Raw genomic sequence first — 20562 nt, 5'->3', positions numbered from 1 at the left:
ATGGCAAGATAAGAACTTTATAGCAAACCTCAGATTTCCATTCTCTTTACTGGAAGCACATTAGAACATTAGAACTGCCCCCCGCGGCCCCTAGTCCCAGTGACATTCAGCTAAGGGCTCTAAAGTTGAACATGAATGTCTCAGTTGATTCTGGTGATGAAGTCCAAGGGTCAGGTGAGGAAGCAATGTTTGGGAGCCCTTTTATTGGTGTCAATATAACAGTCTGGAGGTTAAAGGAGGTTAACAACCCTGTTGACATCAATTTCATATTCATCAATGCATTTATTACCAGGCATGAACTATTCTATAACATCACAAGGGTATAACACTTAGCACCCAGTCTCTTAACTGTACTCAGAAATCCAGGTTCAAAAGAGGTAGATAAATTCCTGCCCAGGTATGCAAATGCAAAGCTGCAAGCCAACTTTAGACTCTCATTCAGCCCAGGCTTTCTCTAGCTTTACTTATCCAGCCAACTGCATGCCATACATCTTGATTCTAGGCATGATGCTCTGTGCAGAGAGGGCCATCTTTCTGCTCCCAAGCTGTGCAGTCAATTATGTAAGCAGATATTTTCATCCACTCTACCAGTTCTCACTCAAGTACTGATGTCCACCATTGGACTGAGCATCTTATAAAAGTGGGTCATGAAGATGCTGGTGTTCTTTCAGGAGCCCTGCTCTGTCTTTCTTACCCTGGTGCTGAACCCTTTGGTCTGCATTCTTGATAATTGCTTCTGTCCATCTTCTGCCTTTTTGCAAAGGTAGAAGGGCTTTATCTGAATTTCTTGTCATTTTGTGCCCAGGCTTGTTCATGGCCCCGAGACTCTTCTCAATCTCTCTATGTCTCTGTCATGATGAAGGCACCCAACCTCACTGCCATTGCATTTTCACTTGCTCTGGTGAATCCAATACAGAGAGATGAACTTGATCTGGCATGATTAAGAGACCCATCCAAGGGCCAAATTTCTTTGCAGCTCTGTTGATATTATGTTGAGTTTTTTGTTGGAGAAGTTGCTAAAGACATTTTTTTGAGATGATGGCTTCAGATGCAGCAAAATCACACCATCATTGACAAAGCCACATTCTTGTTCTTCTTAGGATACATTCAGAATACATGGTTTTCTTTTTCTTTTCTTTTCAAGACAGGGTTTCTCTGTGTAGCCCTGGATATACTGGAACTTACTCTGTAGAACAGGTCAGCCTCAAATTCACAGAGATCTGCCTGCTTCTGACTTCTAAATGCTGGGATATAGGCATACACCACATTGCCCAGCAGAAAATATGGTTTTCATGCTATTTTTTTTTCTTTAAGATGCCCATTTGGGGTTTGGGTAAACCTATTTCTCATGACCTGCAAATCCACTGTTTCCACAGAGATGTGGCATGATTATCAGTGAATCCTACCCATAAATATAACAGATTAGATCAGAACTCTCTACCCTCTGCTCAGGTAGGTCTGGAATAAACCAAGGAATACACTGGGCAGATCAGAGCCCACACACTTTCTGAAAGCAGTGAAGGTCCCCCACTTTCTCCTGGAAGCTTAGGTAGTAAAAGAGTGAGGGATTTCTAACTTTTAAGTCAGAGGTCAACTACTGGCTGTAATGTTGATATAGACATGACGCCTTTCCCCCCACTCAGCTTCAATTTCTTTCTACCTTTATAAAAATGGGTGACAATATACATATTTCTTGTGAAAAAAATAAAACAAGATATGCTAACTCTAGATTCCAAACATTCACACAGACAGACAGACAGACAGACAGACAGACAGACACACACACACACACACACACACACACACACACACACACACACACACACAACTTGAAAATAGATGAGGACTAGAGAAATGACTTAGCAGCTAAGAGCACTGGCTACTTTTCCAGACGGCCTGGTTCAATTTCCAACACCCACATGGCAACTCAAAACTGTCTGTAATTCCAGTTCTAGGGGAGCTGACATCTTCATACCAATGCAATGAAATAAATTTAAAGGCATCCATTGGAAAGATTGTAACTTGAATGATAGAGATGGCTTATGAGCTGACTAAGGTGCAGATTCTTGCAATAGCCATTTGGAGATGACATGGGAAGACCTGACCAAATGTCAAATAACCACAGCTAGGGAGAATAGATAAATGTTTGGTATCTCTCACCAAGCAACCAAGGGGGCTTATGAGACAGGGGTGACTATTGTTTGAAGCAGAGTCCTAGGACATTAAGACAGGGAGAGTCTTCCAGGGACAAAAAAAAGCTTTGCTGCCAAAACCCTTGGAGCCCAGGCAGACCATCTTGATGCTGTGGGGGGCACTGGTCTCCTGAACATCACTCACTGGAATTAAACTTGATTGGGAATGGGCATTTACAGTCAGATCTGAAAGGAAGGCCCTGGCTCTTCGGAAACACATTCTGAGTTGGGATGACACAGCATCTCCAAGTCCAACTGCTGGTGGGGTAGGATTGCTAATGCTGAACTCTGTAGTCAGAACCCACTCAGTGCTGAGTGGAGTGCTGCTGGCAATGAACACAGGGCAGAGGGAGAAGAGACCTGAAAAATTGTCCCCTGCTCCATCCAGTTTCCCATTTGGGCAAGAAGATATTCCATTAAGTCTCCTGGGATGTGTATAAGAAACTGCAGTTGCTCAGGTCTTAATTTTGTGCCGACACTTTAGGAGCTCTGCCGCTTGTAATCTGGATCCCTCCTAGTTTGAATGCCTGGTAGATTACTAGACTCCCCCAGACTCACTTCAGTAGATAACAGGGAGATGCAGACAGCCTTAGAAAGGCAGTTAAATCAACAGAACCATGGGAGTCATTTAACAAGCATTGTTCAAGATAGATTTCAAAGGATAAGAACAAGAGGAGGCTATTCTCCAGTGGTGGGATGTGTGGGAGGAGGGACTAGATAGAGATAGACACAGATGGTCAAGGTGTAATGATCACAATGCACCTGTAAAGACTGTGGGAGGCTTGGCTAGCAGAGAGGCCCAACAAATATCAGGGCCCACTTCTCCCCTTGTTACTGAGCCTACGCATCTCAGGAGGAAGGCGGAGCTATGTTAGGAGTAAGGTTTTTCTCCGGTCTGGTTCCACCACCATGCCAGCCCCAATTAACACACAGAGACTCTGTATTAGATATAATTCTGTTGGCCAGTTACTTGTTTCTTATCAGCTAGCTGTCTTAATTATTAACCCATTTCTACTAATCTAAGTGTATTCACGTGGTCTCATCTTACCAGAGAGTAGGGCCAGCGTTCTTCTCTCCCCAGTCTCTACATGCTGACTCCTCGCTACTACTTCCTCTTTCCTCCTTATCTCCTAGTCCCTCCTATCTTCCTTTCCTATTGGCCAACAGTGCTTTATTCATTAACCAATAAGAGAGCTACTTCACCTAACACCACCCTCCATGCACCCCACAACCAAAGAGAGTTGAGGATAATGACAAAGGGTGAGGCTGAGAATCCAGCCACGTGGGCTGCCCCAAACAGCCTTGGAAAGAAGGGTCTCCACCACTTACTCCCTAGCGACACTGACGTTTCCAGCCCCGTCTGGCTGGGCAGGACTTGCTCACACAAAATGTGGGATATTTGACAGCTCCTGAGTATGCTTCACTATGCTTCAGCGAAGAAAAGCATACTGCACAAAGTTCATGAAAACATTTATTTAAAAAGGAAACATCTACGAGACAAAGCTAAGTATTTCTGTGGCAAACACTTGACAGATGTGGATTCAGGAGAATGCAGGAGGGGATGCAATGTGAATCAGTGGGTTTCCAGGGAGGGAATCAGGCACAGATTTGCAAATATTTCATACTCATGTTATTTTATAGTTTCAAAAATTTTAGTGTTTATGTTTACTAAGACAAAAGGCACATCTTAAACAAAGATACCTCAGGTGTTCCTTTCTAACAAGGTTTCTTAAACTGTGGGTTTTAACTGAACTTGAAAGTGGTGAACCCGTTCCTTGTCAAATTTCTCACCACTTTCAAAGTGGAACAGATCTTTGGTGAACACAAACCTGTACTAGACCCTGAGTGCTTCAGACAGTACCCTATGGTGCATACATTTCTCTCTGACATCATGGGACCTCACTCCAGCCTTCGTTCTGCAGTGTGTCCACTCTTAACTGAGCTTGTTCGCTCACACACCGCTCAGCTCCAACAAATGCTGGCTGAGCATTATGGTTCAAGACTGCTGCGTCACCATTGGCACATCCGTTCAATCTTGGATTGCTACTGATCTTTGAACAACCCCATAACTTACCTTTGTGGTCAAGGAAGACTGTCTCTAAATTCATATACACCTCCTCAGTGTTTCCTCCTTTACACCTTTCCCTTCACTCAATCCTCGAAGGATGCATTCCTGGTTTCCATGGCTGCACATGCTGCTGTGACATACTGTCTGCTTATTACTCAGCTAAGATGAACATTCATCAGTGACATCTTTTGACAACTTGCATAGGTTGATGCCTTTACATATGCTATTTCATTTTGCACTGCCTTAAACTGTGGAATAATGTCAATAAAAGGTCTAATGCAAAAGCTGACAGCCTTGACCATTAATTTTTATTTTAATTTATCTTTTTTTTTTTGAGACAGGATCTCACTATGTGTCCCAGGTTGGTCTGAAACTCATAGAGATCTACCTGCCTCTGCAACCAAAGCACTTTGATTAAAGGTAGGTGCTACCATGCCCATCTTTGACCTCTGATTTCAATAGAGGATCTCCCCCAAGGTTCACTGGAGAGGTTTTTCATATTAGCTATTGGTTTGAGGTAAGTATTTTATGTGTTTTCTGGCTAGTTTTATGTCTATGTGACACAATCTAATGTCATCTGAGAAGAGGGAACCTCAATTAAGAAAATACTTTATAACATGAAGCTGTAGGCAAGCCTGTAGGACATTTTCTTAATGATTGATGGGGGAGGGCCCAGCTCATTGTGTGCTGGTACACCCTGGACTGGTGGTCCTGGGTTCTATAAAAAACAAAAACAACATTCAGAGCTAGGCAGTAAGCAGGACCCTTCCATAGCCTCTGCATCAGCTCCTGCCGCAAGGTTCCTGTCCTGTTTGAGGTCCTGCCCTGACTTCCTTCAATGTGAAAGTGTAAGCCAAATAAACCCTTTCCTCCCACAACATGCTTTAGATTATGATTTTCCATCATAGCAATAATAGTCCTGACAAAGTATGCTAAGGGAATATTACTATAATTCTATTTCTTAATACTCTTTTCTTCCTTATCCCCAGTATTTAATTGAGGACTTTGGGCACAGTAGACAAGCAAACAGGCATTCTACCACTGAGCTATGTCCCCAGCCCCGCCCCTCTTCTTTGTGACAATACTAGAAAAAGGCCTCACTAAGTTACTTAATTATTCAACTCACTCTGGAGCCCAGGCAGACCCTGAACTCATGACCACCTTGAGAACGAGGAGGGATGCCACCACTAGGCCTGACTCTCTAAGGTTTTTTTCCTTGAAGAGGTTAATGGATTTATCAGATGTCTTTGACAGGCTGGCTGCTCTGGACTTGAATTCCAAGGACCAGCTTTATTTAGTCATGGTTTATAACTGTGTTTGGTTTGAGTTTGATTTAGACATATCTGATTATCTATTAGACAACAAGGATATAATTTGTGCCACTCTTTAATGCTTTGCTGTCCTAGCTTTGAAATACGAACTGAAAAACTCTGTGTTATTCAACAGCTTAGATGGGGCTTTATCCCTTGGCTTAACTTGTAGCTACTGCAGGTACTTCCTTTCCACTGGCCCTGCTATCCCTGCGGATATTCTTCCACCCAATGCCATTGATCTTCCTGCTCAACTATTCATCCTTGAGCACCTTGAGCTCAGCCAGTGCCAAAATATTAGCACAAACTCAAATCTGAGAATCTACTATACAATAATTTATTTCTCTCCTAACTTTTCCCCCCCTTATCAGGCTCTGAGTTTCTTGAAGCTGGGACATTCATGCATGCATTTAAGTTTTTGTCTTATAATCTCCAGAGCTCATCATCGGAGCTGGCACACAAATCAATGACACATTGTGGTAGTGAAAATTTTCCAAGACTTGTGTATACACTTGTTGTTTTTCTTTGATAGTAAAAGAGGGCTAGTAATCACTCTGCATTCTTCAAGCTTTCAGAATTACTACCCTAAGACAATGGGTGTGAAAAGATAATGCGTAAAGTGAAGGACTTAAGTACAAATGCACACCACAGCTTACATCCTTTCTTTGATAATAACAAAAGGCAGTATGCATTGAACAGCATTCGCAGCAGGTGTGAAATTACAAAATTTGTCTCTCATAACTGCCCTCAGGTTTCTAGAGATCTTAAGTGATTTGTTTGAGGTTGAACAATTTGGCAGGCTGAAGAGCCCTAATCTAAAGCCATATTTTCTGGATTCAGAGCCTATCATCTGAATATAACTCTTTTTGCCTTACCAGTAGCAATAATCCTTCCCCCCATATATGAGAAAAGAGGCACATGACAAGTAGAGGATGACAACTTGCTCATATACATTATTTCCTTAAAAAGGTTTTGCTTAATCTTGTTGCCCAGTAGTGTCTAGATACCTCCTCGAGTTGCTCCTCTGGGTGAACAGAGGCTAATCACCCAGTCTCATTTTATTTAGTTCATGATATGACGTGCTCTATCCTGAAGGGGTAAGAGTAGCTGTGGAACACCGTTTCATTCTTTCCACAAAGGTCCAAAAGTGCACAAGACAGATAGGAGGAAACACCTTCCTGTCACTAACGTCTTAGACCAGTGGTTTCAACTTGTGAGTCGTGACCCCTTTGGAGGTTGTACGTCAGAGATCCTGCACATCAGATATTTACTCTATGGTTTATAACAGTATCAAAATTACAATTATGAAGTAGCAATGAAAACAATTTTATGGTAGGAGTCATTACAACATGAGAAACTATACTAAAGTGTTACACAATTAGGAAGGTTGAGAGCCACTGGCCTAGACTCTTGAGTTCAAGGCCCTCAGTTCTTAGTTATGACCCCATTATCTGAGATGATGGAGGCTTTGGCTTCTACACCATGTACTCCAAAGGCTAGGTATAGTAGAACTATTACAAGCACAGTACAAAGAGGGATGCTTTGACATTTTACTGTGACACCATGCCAGCATCTGGACCTGCTTATTCTACCCTTAGCCACCTGGTCAGTTTCCCACTCAAGTCACCAGAGGCTGCCATCTCACAAGACCACTTAGACATTTTCTACTTGGCAGTCATTAATATTCTTCAGCAGAGAGTGAGCAGGAAGCCTGCTCAAAAATCCTCTTCAGATTTTGTACCTTGGAAAATAAAGACAGTGTGAGGGTTTTGTTTGGGAATTAAATATTCATTGGACTGGGTTAGTGTGGTTACCGTTCTTGGAAATAAAACTGGATTCCCCCCTTTGTTTTAACGTAAGTACAACCATTTCACTTAAGAATCAGTTTCTGGACCAAGTCAGACAGAATAACATGTGCTGTGATTTTTCTAATTCAGCTTGGAACTGAATACCAAAGGACTCTAAGCATTTTCTACAAGGACACAGCGGCTTGGCACTGTAGGAAGAGGCAGGCCAGGACAGAGGACAGAGCTTGGCACTCTGGCTGGGCTCTCTGCCATCAACCCACAACTGTTCTATAACATGAGGGTTGGTTTCCGAGCCTATGAGATGGGGCCGGTGCTTCTTCCCTCCTATGTTTTGCAGGACTTGCAAATGGCAGGAAGAAAACAAGTGGCCTGAACAAGGCAGGAGCAGACAGTGGCGATGACTACTCACAGTTTAGCGCAAACACCAAGAACTGGTCACTGAATGCTTGGGAGCTGTTCACATCTGTCCCCATCCCCCTTGCCCACCGCATCTTTCAGACATCGTTGCTCACATTTCCCTTGAATTTAAACGTCTTTTAAAGGCTTTCAAAGCTCCAAAGGTTGATTTCAGTGAAAGCTGTTTTTATTCTATGCGTTTTTCCTACTGTCACTCTTGGGTAAAACAAAAAACAGTCACTGTCAAAACAACAAGGGCTTGCTCTCAAGCCTAGAATGAAAGCAGGTATGCCTGCTTGATATATTTTGGCATACACCTCACAGTTAAATAGGGCACGTTTTAATTTGTCACTTCTTAAAGATTCACTTAGACTTGCAAAGTAAACCCTCAGGGCTTGGTTTTAGTTCAATGTGAACCAGTTGGGCAGAAAGGTTGATTCTTTACCCTTTGCACATCCACCTCTTCTAAGGTGCTAATTAAAGAAGCAAGAGCTGTTTACCAACTTAGATCATCAGCACTATCAGTGGCCTTTTGTTTTTACTTTAACCGGGAGGAGTAACCTGGAGAATTTAGAAATCAAACTTGGCTACCAAAGCTCAACCACAGGTTTGTAGTGAGACACAAAAGCCAGTGTTTTCCAACAGCACCTGGATGGTTATTAGTACAGTGGCTCTCCAACTAGTTTTAAAACAGAAATCAGTTTTAAGCAGAGAGACTCAAAATTCAAACTCTGCAGGCTGGTCATATTCACTATGTGGTAGTGACTTCCCTGTGTCTTAGTTCCTAAGGCTAAGGCTTTGGTGATGACATGGATCCAGTCTGGACTGTTTCAAACAGGAACAGAGGCAACACACACACACACACACACACACACACACACACACACACACAGAGAGAGAGAGAGAGAGAGAGAGAGAGAGAGAGACAGACAGACAGACAGACCCCATTAGGGTACAGCAGTTGCCCGGAAGTGTGTATGGACATTAGCACCAAGGGGTCAAAATGCAACAGCTTTGAGTTCCTCCACCCAGATTTAGCATTTCTTCCCACATGGGAGCTGTTTCTCTGTCTGCTTCAAATTTACTTTGCTGAAATCGAAGCCATTTCTCTCATGTTCTCAAAATTGGTGATAACATCTGTTTAGTCCCTTCAGTGTAACAAGGCCAGATTGAAGGTTTGTGTTTATGCAATCATTAACACAACCGCTGTTAGACAGAAGTGGGGGATTTGGCATCTCAATCACCTAATTGAAATCTGGTTCATTATTGGATGTGTAAACTGATTCAGTTACAAACACACACACACACACACACACACACACACACACACACACACACATTAATATGTAGATATGTAGATGCATTTTTAGTTCTTCAATATACATAAATTTCCCCTTTCCCCAGACTCAGATTTTCTAAAACTGTGCACATGTGGAATACATGAAAGACACTAAATGCTTCTTAAAGACCAGTAGAGCAAACAGCTTTTGACGAAGGCGGGAAATCCCACGGCAGCCATCATAAACCATAGTTTTCCAGTCCACACACTCAAGTAGACTTCCCTACCTTTGCTCCGTACTACCTGTGGTCCAGATACCACATCTGTGTGTTTCTAGCTTATTTTCTAAACCATGTTAGTTTCTATGGATACAAATAAGCCAATGCTTCACCCTGAGGCCGGGCCATGCACCATCAATGATGCTTGCTCTTTCCAGCTCAAAGCCAGGGAAACTGAGGTTGCTTTCTGGTGAGTCGCAAACCAGTACCTCCTCTACTCTCTGGCCTGCCTGGCTGTTGGAAACTTGTGGAATAAAATCAGGCTAAGCTGTTGTTCTCAAACATGTTTATTTGTAACCGTTTTACATGGCGTGTTACAGAAATTAATGGAAAATTTCTAAAAATTTTGCTGTTCTGTTGAATGCATTGTACATAAAGTTAAAAATAATGTGTCCATATATGTTAACAAACTGTCATCTGAGGTAAAGTTAAAGTAGGTCTAGAAACGTACTGCAACAGTCATTTTCTCTTTCTCATCTTTATTAAAAAAATATGTGTCAGAACGCAGAAGTTGAAAGGAACCAAATCCACGGAGTAAACATTTTCTTAAAAGAAGGTGCCCGGTACATTTTACATGATGGGGTTGTTGTAGACGCTGGGATGGATACGAGTTATCAAAAAAGTCTTGTGGCACGAAAAAATTGAAGAGCTATGGGGAATGGGAACAGAATGACAGGTGGCGTTTCCCTGGTTTCAAAATTTAAAGTGACAAATTTAGTGCTAATAGAGGATGAGGAAGTGAGTTGTACACATGGATCTTTCTATATATCTAACCAGAACTGTGTAGACTCCCCATGCTCTTTTGGTATTGGTACCTCAGCTCCTGTTTGGGCATATCATTACATTCCTGGGAGAGGGGAACAACAGTGGTTCTGAACTCACCAATTGGTGCTTGGGGGGAAAAGTCAGTATTCTGCCAATGAAAATATAGGTGACAGTCTAAAATCTAGACTCTATCCTCCTCATTTTAATGTGTCAGCTGGCCATCTTCCTCAAGTTCAGATCCAGTTACATTTCCATCATGCTCAATGGGGGGATGACCACCGGCTGAGCTGTCACCATTTGCTACGAAACTGACTGCAGATGGTAATACCTGAAATGGCAACGTCAGTCAGAGTGCACTTCATGTCATAGTAACCCAAAAATGGGGATAAGGGTGTGACACTGATGGACAAACTCAAGACAGCCATTGGGAGGGAGACGACAGCACCACTCATAGAGACTCATGACACCAGAGCCACCGATGCTGTTTCCTGTGGCAACCACCTATCTTGCCAACACTTCAGAGAAGCAGGTCTGCTTTTAGGACAGTTGTCGGCCATTATACCTTCCCATTTCTCCTTTGTACAAGAGGGTCACCTCATCATGGCATGGGTACACATTTGGGAGGAATCCTGTACCAACAGGTAGCAGCTTCAGAGGGCAGTGAACAAGCCTTCTGGTTTCTCTAGTTCCTGGGACCTTCTACAGTAGAGTAGCACTTACATGTATTTCCTAATGAACATGTGGTTCATTTATCTATTTGGGAAGATTATATTCCAGTGAAAAATGCCTGCTCTAAATAATAACAACTTGACATTGTATTGTGGGTTTTTTTTTTTTCTGGTCTGGAGTCACTTTAAATCATCTTCAAAACCATTTTAGTTCCTATTAATATGAAGAAGCCAAATCATACAGGCCAAGTTCAATCACTCATGTCAAGGTAAATTTGACTTTTCAAATTTTAAAACTAAATGGAGTAATTACTCCCAAATCCAACCACAGGACTCTTGAGTGTTTCCTTCTTTATGTTAAACCACTAAATCCAACATGTAACTGCATAGGAACATCAGGAAAACATATCTGACCTGTATAACAATTCTTTATAGGGTAAAAAATATATAGTTTCTTCATGAAAGTTGTGTGCTAAACATAGGAACTGAACCCCAGACTTTTGTCCCACATGTGTAAAAATCAGGAAGTTAATCCTTCTGTTTCACTACAATTTGTCAGTGACTGATGTGAGAGGATGTGGGAGTGGAGAGGTGAGCGATTTCCCGAATCTGAAAATCTAACCTTCCAATGTGAGCCTCCTCTTTCTCTTCCCTTGGTCTTAAGGTGAGGACTCTCCAGAAAAGCTGCCTATGAAGCCCTGCTCCCTCACGTTCACTAGCTACTGATTGGCCCGAGACTCCTGCCTGTCTCTGAACTGTAGCTTTCTACCAGAAAAAACTTGTGGAGAGTGAGTCCCATCCATCATGTCCGCTGTACCTTACACTCCATCTGCTACCTTCTCTACAGTGTAATGGCATTATTAAAAGCATCTTCATGGACATATTTACATCATTAGAACTCCTTAAAGCCATTTCCCTTAAATAGTTAAAGAGTTTAATGGTAAGGTTTTCCTTTTCCAGTTAGAAAATAAAAAAATCCCATTTGAATATTCTGATGTACAAAAAGAGATAGAGATGAACCATTTGACCACAGAGTCAGTTTGTTACATTGAATATTTATGTCACGATTAGAAAGTTGGTTTCTAAGATCCAAAACCATATTACCAGAATTATTTGGCAAATGACTTTTCTTTGAAAATGGCGCATGGAGAAGACACTTGTCTGCATAGTATCACAGCAGCGAAGTATCAGAAAAATAAAGACATCATTTTATTGTACTTAAGAGTTCAGAGTTTCTTAGGGAACTGGATGCATTTTCCATCTTTCTCATCAAGGGGATTTGATGTCCTTTGCTACCCCAAGAATGAAGGTTCCATCCAAAAGCTGTCCTTCTTCATCAGGATGCAGGATAACTAAAGGGTTGTTTTGGCAACATTCTTGATTATAATGAATAACCAACCACTTGTTTGCCTTGTGATTTCAAGTTAATTCACATCATAAGAGACTTTCCCTCCCCCATTTAGACTTCTTCACCCATTTCTAAAAAAAAGTCAAAAGCAATACAAAAATTTGTACACTCATTAATTCTCAAACATGACAAAGGACAGGGAAAACAGGATGGCAGACCAGGCCCTGTGGAGAGATGCCATGTACATCGCCACAGCCAGAAGGCATATGGATGACGACACTGTGGTCACAAAGGATCCCTTGCTTTGGCCTAAAATGAGTTAGTGCCAACCTTGTTGCAATCCTCTGATGCCTGCCACTCCAAATCTTCGTTCTCTACAGTGGTCAACAGGTAGCAAAATAAAAGCACAATAATGGTTTCATATCCGGGACATTTTAGACCCAGCTGAGAGAGCTCAAGGTATTTGTTGGTTAAGCATCAGCTTGACTGGTGGTGATCAATGTTGGGTTCTGGGTTCTGCTTTTTGATTTTAAAAATACTTTTGTGGGGGTGTTTTGTTTTGTGCTGCCATAGGTATCTGCTATTGGTTGCCCAAAACCATTCTGTTCCCTCTTCAGATAGTTTCACTGGGCGAGTGTGAGTTTCTCCGTGGGATGAGGTGAGGTGAGAGTACAAGAGAGCCTGCTGCACTGCTGATTCCCATGCCAGTCTTGAAGCACCCACCATGAGCTCGCATTGATGCTATTTCTTAGGTCTGTTGATCTGCGCATAGAGAGGCTCTGGCTCCTGTGGACAGAGGCACAATAGTCAGGCCTGCCTTGCCAAGCCCAGGTTTGGGAGATGGCTTTAGAGAGGAGTGCTTGGGAATAAAAATAGAAGGGTGACAGCTGATGATGAATGACCTTAGGTTATTTTTGCATTGTCTCATCATGGTGCTTAACATTTTGGCAACAGTTTTGGCACGCCTAAGAACACATCCCAATTTTAGTGTGTGTGTGTGTGTGTGTGTGTGTGTGTGTGTGTGTGGTGTTGCTGTTTTTGTATATGTGCACATGTGTCTGATGTATGTGTGCATGTAGTGGAGACCCAGAGACAACCTTGAGTTTCATTCTGTAGGAATTACCCATCTTGTTTTTGAGATAGGGTTTCTGACTGGTCCAGAACTCACCCAGTAGACCAGATTGGCTGGCCAGAGAGCTGCAGCCCCACCTGTCTCCACCTCTTAGCTGGCTCTGGGATTACAAGTGTGTGCCACCATGTTTGGATTTTTGCATGGCTGCTGGGGATAGAGCCTATGCTTGTGTGGCATACTTTAAAGATGGGGCACTCTCCTCAGCTCCTAGAGGCAGGTCTATCCTTGGTTTTGAAGCTGATTCCCATTAGGAAATGGCATAGTAGAGTGAGAGCACTAAGTTCTGTGTTGTGGGAAAGATACTTAGACTTTTTGAGCATTAGTTTCTCCAACCACACCATGGGAATAGTATTGTTTAATCCTACAAAGGTCTTCAGAGAAGTGGAGACTAGTCACAGAAAGTACCTAGCACAATCCTTGGTACTATTTGAGGAAAGGGGAGGAGAGGAAAGGGTAAAGAGGAGATGAGACAGATGTCCTCCTGCCAGCTGAGCACTTAAGAATTTGTGAAGCACCTTCACGTCTTACCTTCCACTACCTAACAGTCATGCAAGTAGACTCCTTCTGTTCCCATTTTGGAGACAAAAAAACCTTTTGTTCCCAAGCAGAGAGTAAGAGATTGTGGAATGCTCAGCCCTAAATGGGACACCTACACCATAGCCTCTCCTCCCAAAACTGGGGGATCATCTCAGAAGAGGGGGCAGAAAGATCTAAGAGCCACAGGCGGTGGGCGACTACAACGAAGCAGTATTTTCAGGACACAACAGGCAGTTGCACATATGAACTCACACTGTTTGTGGCAGCATACACAAGATTTGCGCAAGCTCAAGCCAGACAAAATACCAGTATGGAGCGGGGAGGTGGGCGAGAAGTCTCACCCCCTAGCTGAGGAGCTATTAGCAAGTGATGGCTGCTGGGAGAGAAAAAGTCAGTATTCAAGGATGCAGCCCCAAAGAGGCTCCAGTAGATGGTCCTACATCCAGGCACATACTGGCATTGCTGAGTGAACTCAGTGGTTTAAAAGAAAAAAACAAAACAAAAAAACAAATCACATGGCATTGGGGGCCAATGGGGAGGAATTGGAGTGGAGCAAATGACGGCAGTGGGGGTTGGACTTGATCAAAACACATCATATTTATGTGAAAAATTCTGAGAGAATAAGAATTAAAAATATTCAAAGAATTAAGTTGAGAGAGGTTGGACAATGTCAATGTCATTGTGCTGTCTCTTCCATATGATGTATCACACTGTTTGCTCCTTGTTTTATACTGGGAATGGCCTAGAAGATGAACAGTGTCTGAGCTATCACTTTATAAATGAGGGGTCTGCAGAGCAGTAGAGTGCTTCTGTGTTTCCCGTGTCACATGAGTACTGAGTAATCATGCCAGTCATGCACTCGCCTCCAGGACCAAGAGGTATATATACTCTCTTGGGAGAAGGAACTTTTTCTGTCCTTCTAGTCACAGTTCTTGGTAATATAGCAAAACAATTTGTGTCCACATCTCAATGTTCTACCCATGGGATCTATACTGCAGATGGAAAGAGAGAGCTAACTAAATGCAATCTGTTGAAATGCCTGACTACAGGAAGGGCCCCATCTTCCTGCTGTCCCTATTGACTTTTACAGGTAGAAATGTGATGCAGTAGGTCCTCACTGTGGGCATGTGGGTCGGGGGAAGGTCTGGTGAGTTAGTGCATGACTATGACATGATTTCTAATATCTTTGCTATTTTGATTTCCTTGTCTTCAACACACTTCAATTTGGCTTTGTTTTTCCAAAGGTTGACTTTATCAAAATCTGTAGCAGTGCAATCTGTTAAATTCTAATCCATTTCCTTCCAATAGTTGAACTATTTCTAATATCTGCTGTTAGATTAGATAGAAACTTTTGTATTCTCTGTCTCTCCCTCTTCCCCGCCATATGTATGTGTGCGTGCACACACACACATGCATGTGTATGTGTATTTTCTAGGGATGTGGTGCACTGAGTAAACTAGAATGGGATAGAACATTTGTTAGAGACAATAAACAAGGAGGAAACACTTTCCATCATCCATTTACCGCCATGCTTCCTGTGTGGACTTCCTCTCCCCATTCTTCTTTCTGAGTTCCCCAAGAAGTCAAGCTGCCTTGATCTCACCCTACAATTTGCTCTATTCCAATTTTGGAAACTAATTTATCCAACTGAGAATGACACCTCAAACCAGAAGACGACAGCAGGCTCAGACAGGGTAATTAATGCCGCACTGCATTAACTTTCTGCGGTAGAGATAAATATGCACACAGCTCCTGCTCGCTGGAATCTAGCTTCAAATACCCATCACAACAGTGGTAAAAACTGCAGTCAGCTCTCAATTATCCCCACTAATGAAGGGGAGCAGTGGTGTGGAAAACCCCAAGCAGCAGATAATCCCAAAGTCTGACACTGTGATGCATTATTCGTTTTGGCAATAGCTTTACTTTCCTTGTTACAGAACAGTCGACTGTAAGAGCTGGAGGAGAGCTAAGAAATCATTTGATCCAGAAATTTCTAGCCTGGCTCTGGAAAGGTCATGGAGACCTCATGCTATTTTCAGTATTCCAGAAAGTCTTGCTAAATAAGTTGCCATGATTTAGAGATTCTGTCTTCTTACTTAGCTGAGACTGAAGCTTGCCTGAACAGGGTCTGTCCCAGTGCAGATTTCCATCCCAGCTTAGAATGTTAGCAAGTACCTCTCTTTCTTGTCAAATTTGTGAAGCAGGAATGAAAAATAGCAAATTAAGTGGCGTCCCTAGTTTTTAAATATATTTCAGTAGTGGTAGATGAGAGGCACTGCAATTGCTCCTACTCAGTATTTCTAGAAACACTGGGTATAGTCTCCATCACAGGCAAGCAAACTTCAGTACTATTGTGGAAGCTGCCTAGTTTTGCTCATGGAGTAGGACCCAGCCACCTCCACTCATTAGCCTCTTCTTTGCTACTTTCTGCTCACAAGCACAGAGAAGCTATGCTGGTCTGTGCCACCTGCACAACATACAGAACACAGTCTCCTGATCTCTGGTCCACAAGGGAAGCATATTCTTGCATCTAATACTTAAGTGGCTGAATACCATGTTGAAATCTTAATGCCTACCCTGATTTTACCTTTGACCTCCAGAGGTATGTCCAGTACCCTGATGTCTTCTCTGCTTGACTGTCTCTTGAGAACCTCAAGTGTATCTGGTCCCAATGTATACTTATTTGCTTCCTGCTCCTGCATGCTATTCTGTGCTCTACAGAACAACTTAGTTCCACATCTCAAAAAATGTAGCTCATCACTGCTTCTGCATCCCCCATGTCCTTCAGTCTCATCTCCAGTCAATTTCATCTTTAAATACCAAGATCTTGACAACAGTTTTCTCTATTCATTCCAGCAGACACTTCCCTTAGACCCTGGTAATTTCTCCTATTTCAAATGTTTTTCCAGCTGGGGACGTCAAAGAATGGCACTCCATGAAGGTCTGAGGAAATGGAACTGCTCACTTCAAAAGCTTAGGCTAGACTTGCTTCTAACCTGTGCATCCACCAAACAAGCAAATTTGAATGAATAAACAAATACATTATTTCTAAGGTCCTATTGTTCAGTTCTATTCTAAAAGGGAATAATGCTCAGGTGTGTCACTGGAGGCTGAGGCAGAAAGACTCTGAGGTTGGGGCCAATCTAAGCTACAAATTTCAAAAAAAAAAAAAAAAAATTGGAAGAGTCAAAATACATGTATTTAACTTTGACATGTATTTAACTCTGAGACTTTCTAAATTACCTCACATGTATGTGTATGTTCATGTAAATAGATGCATGTGTGGGTCTGTGTGGATGGAGATCAGAGATCAGTCTTGGGTGCTGTTCTTTCTGAACCATATACAGTCTCTCTCTGAGACTTGGCTTGCAGCTATTAGGTTAGTGGCTAGCCATTGAGTCCCAAGGACCTCTTTGTCCTAACCTTCTAGCACAGGGATTGCAAGTGCATGCCACTATGCCTGGCTTTGTATGTGGATGCTGGGGATCATGTCAAGCATTGTACCACTGAATGATTTCCCCAAATTCCAAAGTGTGTTCATACTCATATCATGTGATCCTTGGAAAGCCTAGACAGGGCACTGGTATAGTACTTGTCCTCTCCATGGAACATGCTTGCTTAAGACCACTTGGTTTTCAGCCTTATTCTGACTCTGGCCCTATGTTTTCTCTATTTCATTTACTAAAACAAACAATAAAGCAAAACCAAATATTCACTCTTCCCTAAGCATTTGAAGCTCATCTTTCTTTTCCCCTTAACACTAGAAATCCATCAGGTAATACTTTATACGCCTTGGGTTCCCACTACAGAGATCAGTATTAAAAAAGTGACAGCAACTTATTATTTATGGCAGTATCTATTCTTACAAAGGGAGACAGAGCAAACGATTGCCATTGTTACGGATGCTACTTTGACTTGACAGCTGGGAAAGTCTGATAGGCAGTTTATTTACTTAGCCATTTAACTAAATAAATGTTTTCATTTTTCTTTCATCCCTTCAAAGGCTAACATTTCGCCCTTAAAATTGCTCCAGCAACACATCAGTGAAGTACAAATTACTTGCCATTCCCACACCGGCCATTATAATATTATTTTGTTGGTTTTTTTTGAGGGGGGGCTCTTGACTCAGTCTTTCAAAAACACATGATTCTCCCAGATGGGAAGGTAGGGGGGAAAGCGTGAAATAATTGAAGATATTTTCCTTTATTGCTAAAACAGAAACATTTGGTATTGGCCCTGTAGCTTCCACCTGTGGGGATTGAGTCTCTTTATTCTGGAGTGATATGGCTTTAACTTATCAACAGATGTCATCCTTGCTTAGTCAGAACTGGGTGGCTATTTCTAATAAAAAAAACAGCTGGAGATAGTAGCTGCAGGAGTGATAAGAAGGACAGGGACTTTGCTTTCCAACTGCATGACAGTGGAGGGGAAAATGAAGCCACAGACACAACTATCTCTGCATGGAATCCTTTTTCCAAGTGTCTGCAAAAGCGCTCAGAAATTACAGTCAGTAAATTTCCAGTTGGTTATGAGCAAAGGGGATGGAGACAGAAAGATCACATTTGGCTTGTGCAATTTTGACACTGATGGAGGGACACAAAGAGTCACATGAGTTTCCCTGTGGATGCCATAGGGAACCTATCTGCAAGGTGGGTATTAACTCTACTGCACAGCTTCTGATAGGGAACTGTAAAATGGCCAGGCTGAACTTTTGCTTCATCATAAAGCATAATCTAACTCTTTTCAAAGCTGAGTGGGTCTTTCTGTGATTTACATATGAACCCAGATTGCTTTTTGGGGGAAGGGTTGGCCTCTGAGGCTCAAATAGAAGCGATTCTGATTATGGGGCAGGGTTTGTCATAGGGATACTGGAAAGGCTTCACCTCACTCTCTCTGCTTTAATCTATTATGGGGCATACCAAAAATTATCTAAAACCAGAAAGCATCAAGCAAAACCTCCTAGTTATTGACCTTATTCAAAATGGGGTTAAATCTAAGAATATAGAGCACCAACTCATATTGAGTTCATACCATACTGATTACGGTGACAAAGGCAATAGTGATGGCAGCAGTTGTGATGCCGATGGATGTGCTGCAGTAATGATAGTGTGTAAAAGGAGTTCTTAATTGGTCTAGATAATAAAAAGGCAGAGTCAGATATAGAGGGAAACGCTGAGAGATCAGAGAGAAGGAGCAAACCACAGCACACCTTTCCTTATAAGTGTCTCAGCAGAGAAGAGAGCCATTTCCTGCTTCTCTCTGCTTATATCCTGTTTCTGCCCAGCTACATCACTTCCTGTCTGTACAGGCCTCCAGACCTCTATGGTTAGCTAGTGGCAAGCTCCATTCTCTGACCCCCAGACAGTCTTCATTTGTGAAAGAATGATATCAGCACAGTAGTGGTGCTGATGCTGATATGTGTTGCTAGTGATATGGTAATGAATAAGGCAGCAGTTATGAGTAATGGTAGTAATGGGAATATTTGTGATGGTGGTGATGGTGATGTTAATTGTAATGAAGGTAGTGACGGTGGTGATGGTGGCGGTAGTGATAGTGATAGTGGTGACAGTGAGGATGGCGCAGGGTGATAGTGATGATAAGGGTGGCAGGGGTGGTAATAATGGTAGCCATCAGATATTCTAAGTGCTAGACATTGCATTAAGAATTCCATATATATCACCTCTCTATTTCACCCAAATGTTCTGTAAGACGAGCATCACTTTTATTCTCATTTTCCAAATGAAGAGAGTGATGGTAAAGCCTGATCAAGGTGACACAGACAAGAAGGATAAATCCAGGTTCTGGACTCTAACAATGTTACTCCCCACACCAGACTAAATGTTAGGCTGAATTATCATGGCCTGCCTTTATGTCACAGACAGGACTTATGACATGCTAGTTAATAATATAATCCTCTCATAGCAATGAAAAATAATCAGAAATGAAAGAATGTCTCTTGCCCAAGATTTCCCACTTTTATGTGGCTAAGATTTGGACTCAAGTTCCAAATCCTGAACTCTTGCCACAACATCATGTAATGACCATTTACAACCCAGCTGTGGGTTGAGGAGACAGATGGAGCATTTAATGTGGAATAAACCAAGCCTTGTGAAACAGTCCAGCTTGTGTAAGTGCGTCAAGCCAAACAAGCTCATGAAGATGAGTGCTTGAGAATGTTGACCTGCCAATGGTGTAAGTCATCTTTTAAAACCAGTACTTCAATTCTAGAATGATGTTCACCACCATCATGATGAATGGATCTTATCACCTCTAGTTCATTCATTGAATTTCCTAAAGCAAGTCTGAACACAAGAAGTACAACAAACACAAGAGGTAGAAAACCTCCTTTGAATCACCTCAAGGAATCTTCTTATAATCCCTAACATTTCTCATTCCTAGAGCACTGACTTGGCCTTTAAGAGGTTAATTCCCAATGTGGTTGTGAAAGATTGACTTTTTAAATGGGTATTTGGGTTTTAGATAGTATGGTGTATCATTGCATTTTACTGATATAAAAATATAACAAACCATATAGTGTTCTAAATTCTTTAATCATAAAAGTATCTATCGACAAAATGTACTTTCAAAACCTGAATTAGCTTTCAATTACTGTCCAAAGGACCCATGTGCACACTAGGAGTAACTGTGTTGTGGCCACAGTACCCAGTTCTGAGCTATTCCCCATTTTCATGGCCATGATGGTGCTGTTAGGACTAACGGAATCTTTGAGTTTGGCCTAGCAGTCCTCCACGTTTATGGAAAACCAGGAAGATATCTGAAA

At 42.1% G+C, this 20562-nt stretch overlaps 1 protein-coding gene across 5 annotated transcripts in view; it reads right to left on the bottom strand.

Moving 5' to 3' along the window:
* Positions 1-12662: 12662 nt before the first annotated feature.
* Positions 12663-20562, bottom strand: part of Dab1 (DAB adaptor protein 1) — a 243203-nt gene continuing 235303 nt past the window's right edge. For all 5 annotated transcript variants that reach the window (XM_051188284.1, XM_051188285.1, XM_051188286.1 and 2 more), the window contains one exon: positions 12663-12898. Coding sequence is in view for 1 of the 5 variants with exons in the window: in XM_051188285.1 (XP_051044242.1) it covers positions 12854-12898 (45 nt within the window). In the remaining 4 variants the exon portion in view is untranslated. The remainder of the gene's footprint in view (positions 12899-20562) is intronic.

The sequence above is a fragment of the Phodopus roborovskii genome, unplaced genomic scaffold (assembly GCF_943737965.1).
Source record: "Phodopus roborovskii unplaced genomic scaffold, PHOROB, whole genome shotgun sequence".
Taxonomy (NCBI): Eukaryota; Metazoa; Chordata; class Mammalia; order Rodentia; family Cricetidae; genus Phodopus; species Phodopus roborovskii.
The sequence above is the reverse complement of the archived record's forward strand: the minus strand, read 5'-3'. Positions and strand labels throughout refer to the sequence as shown.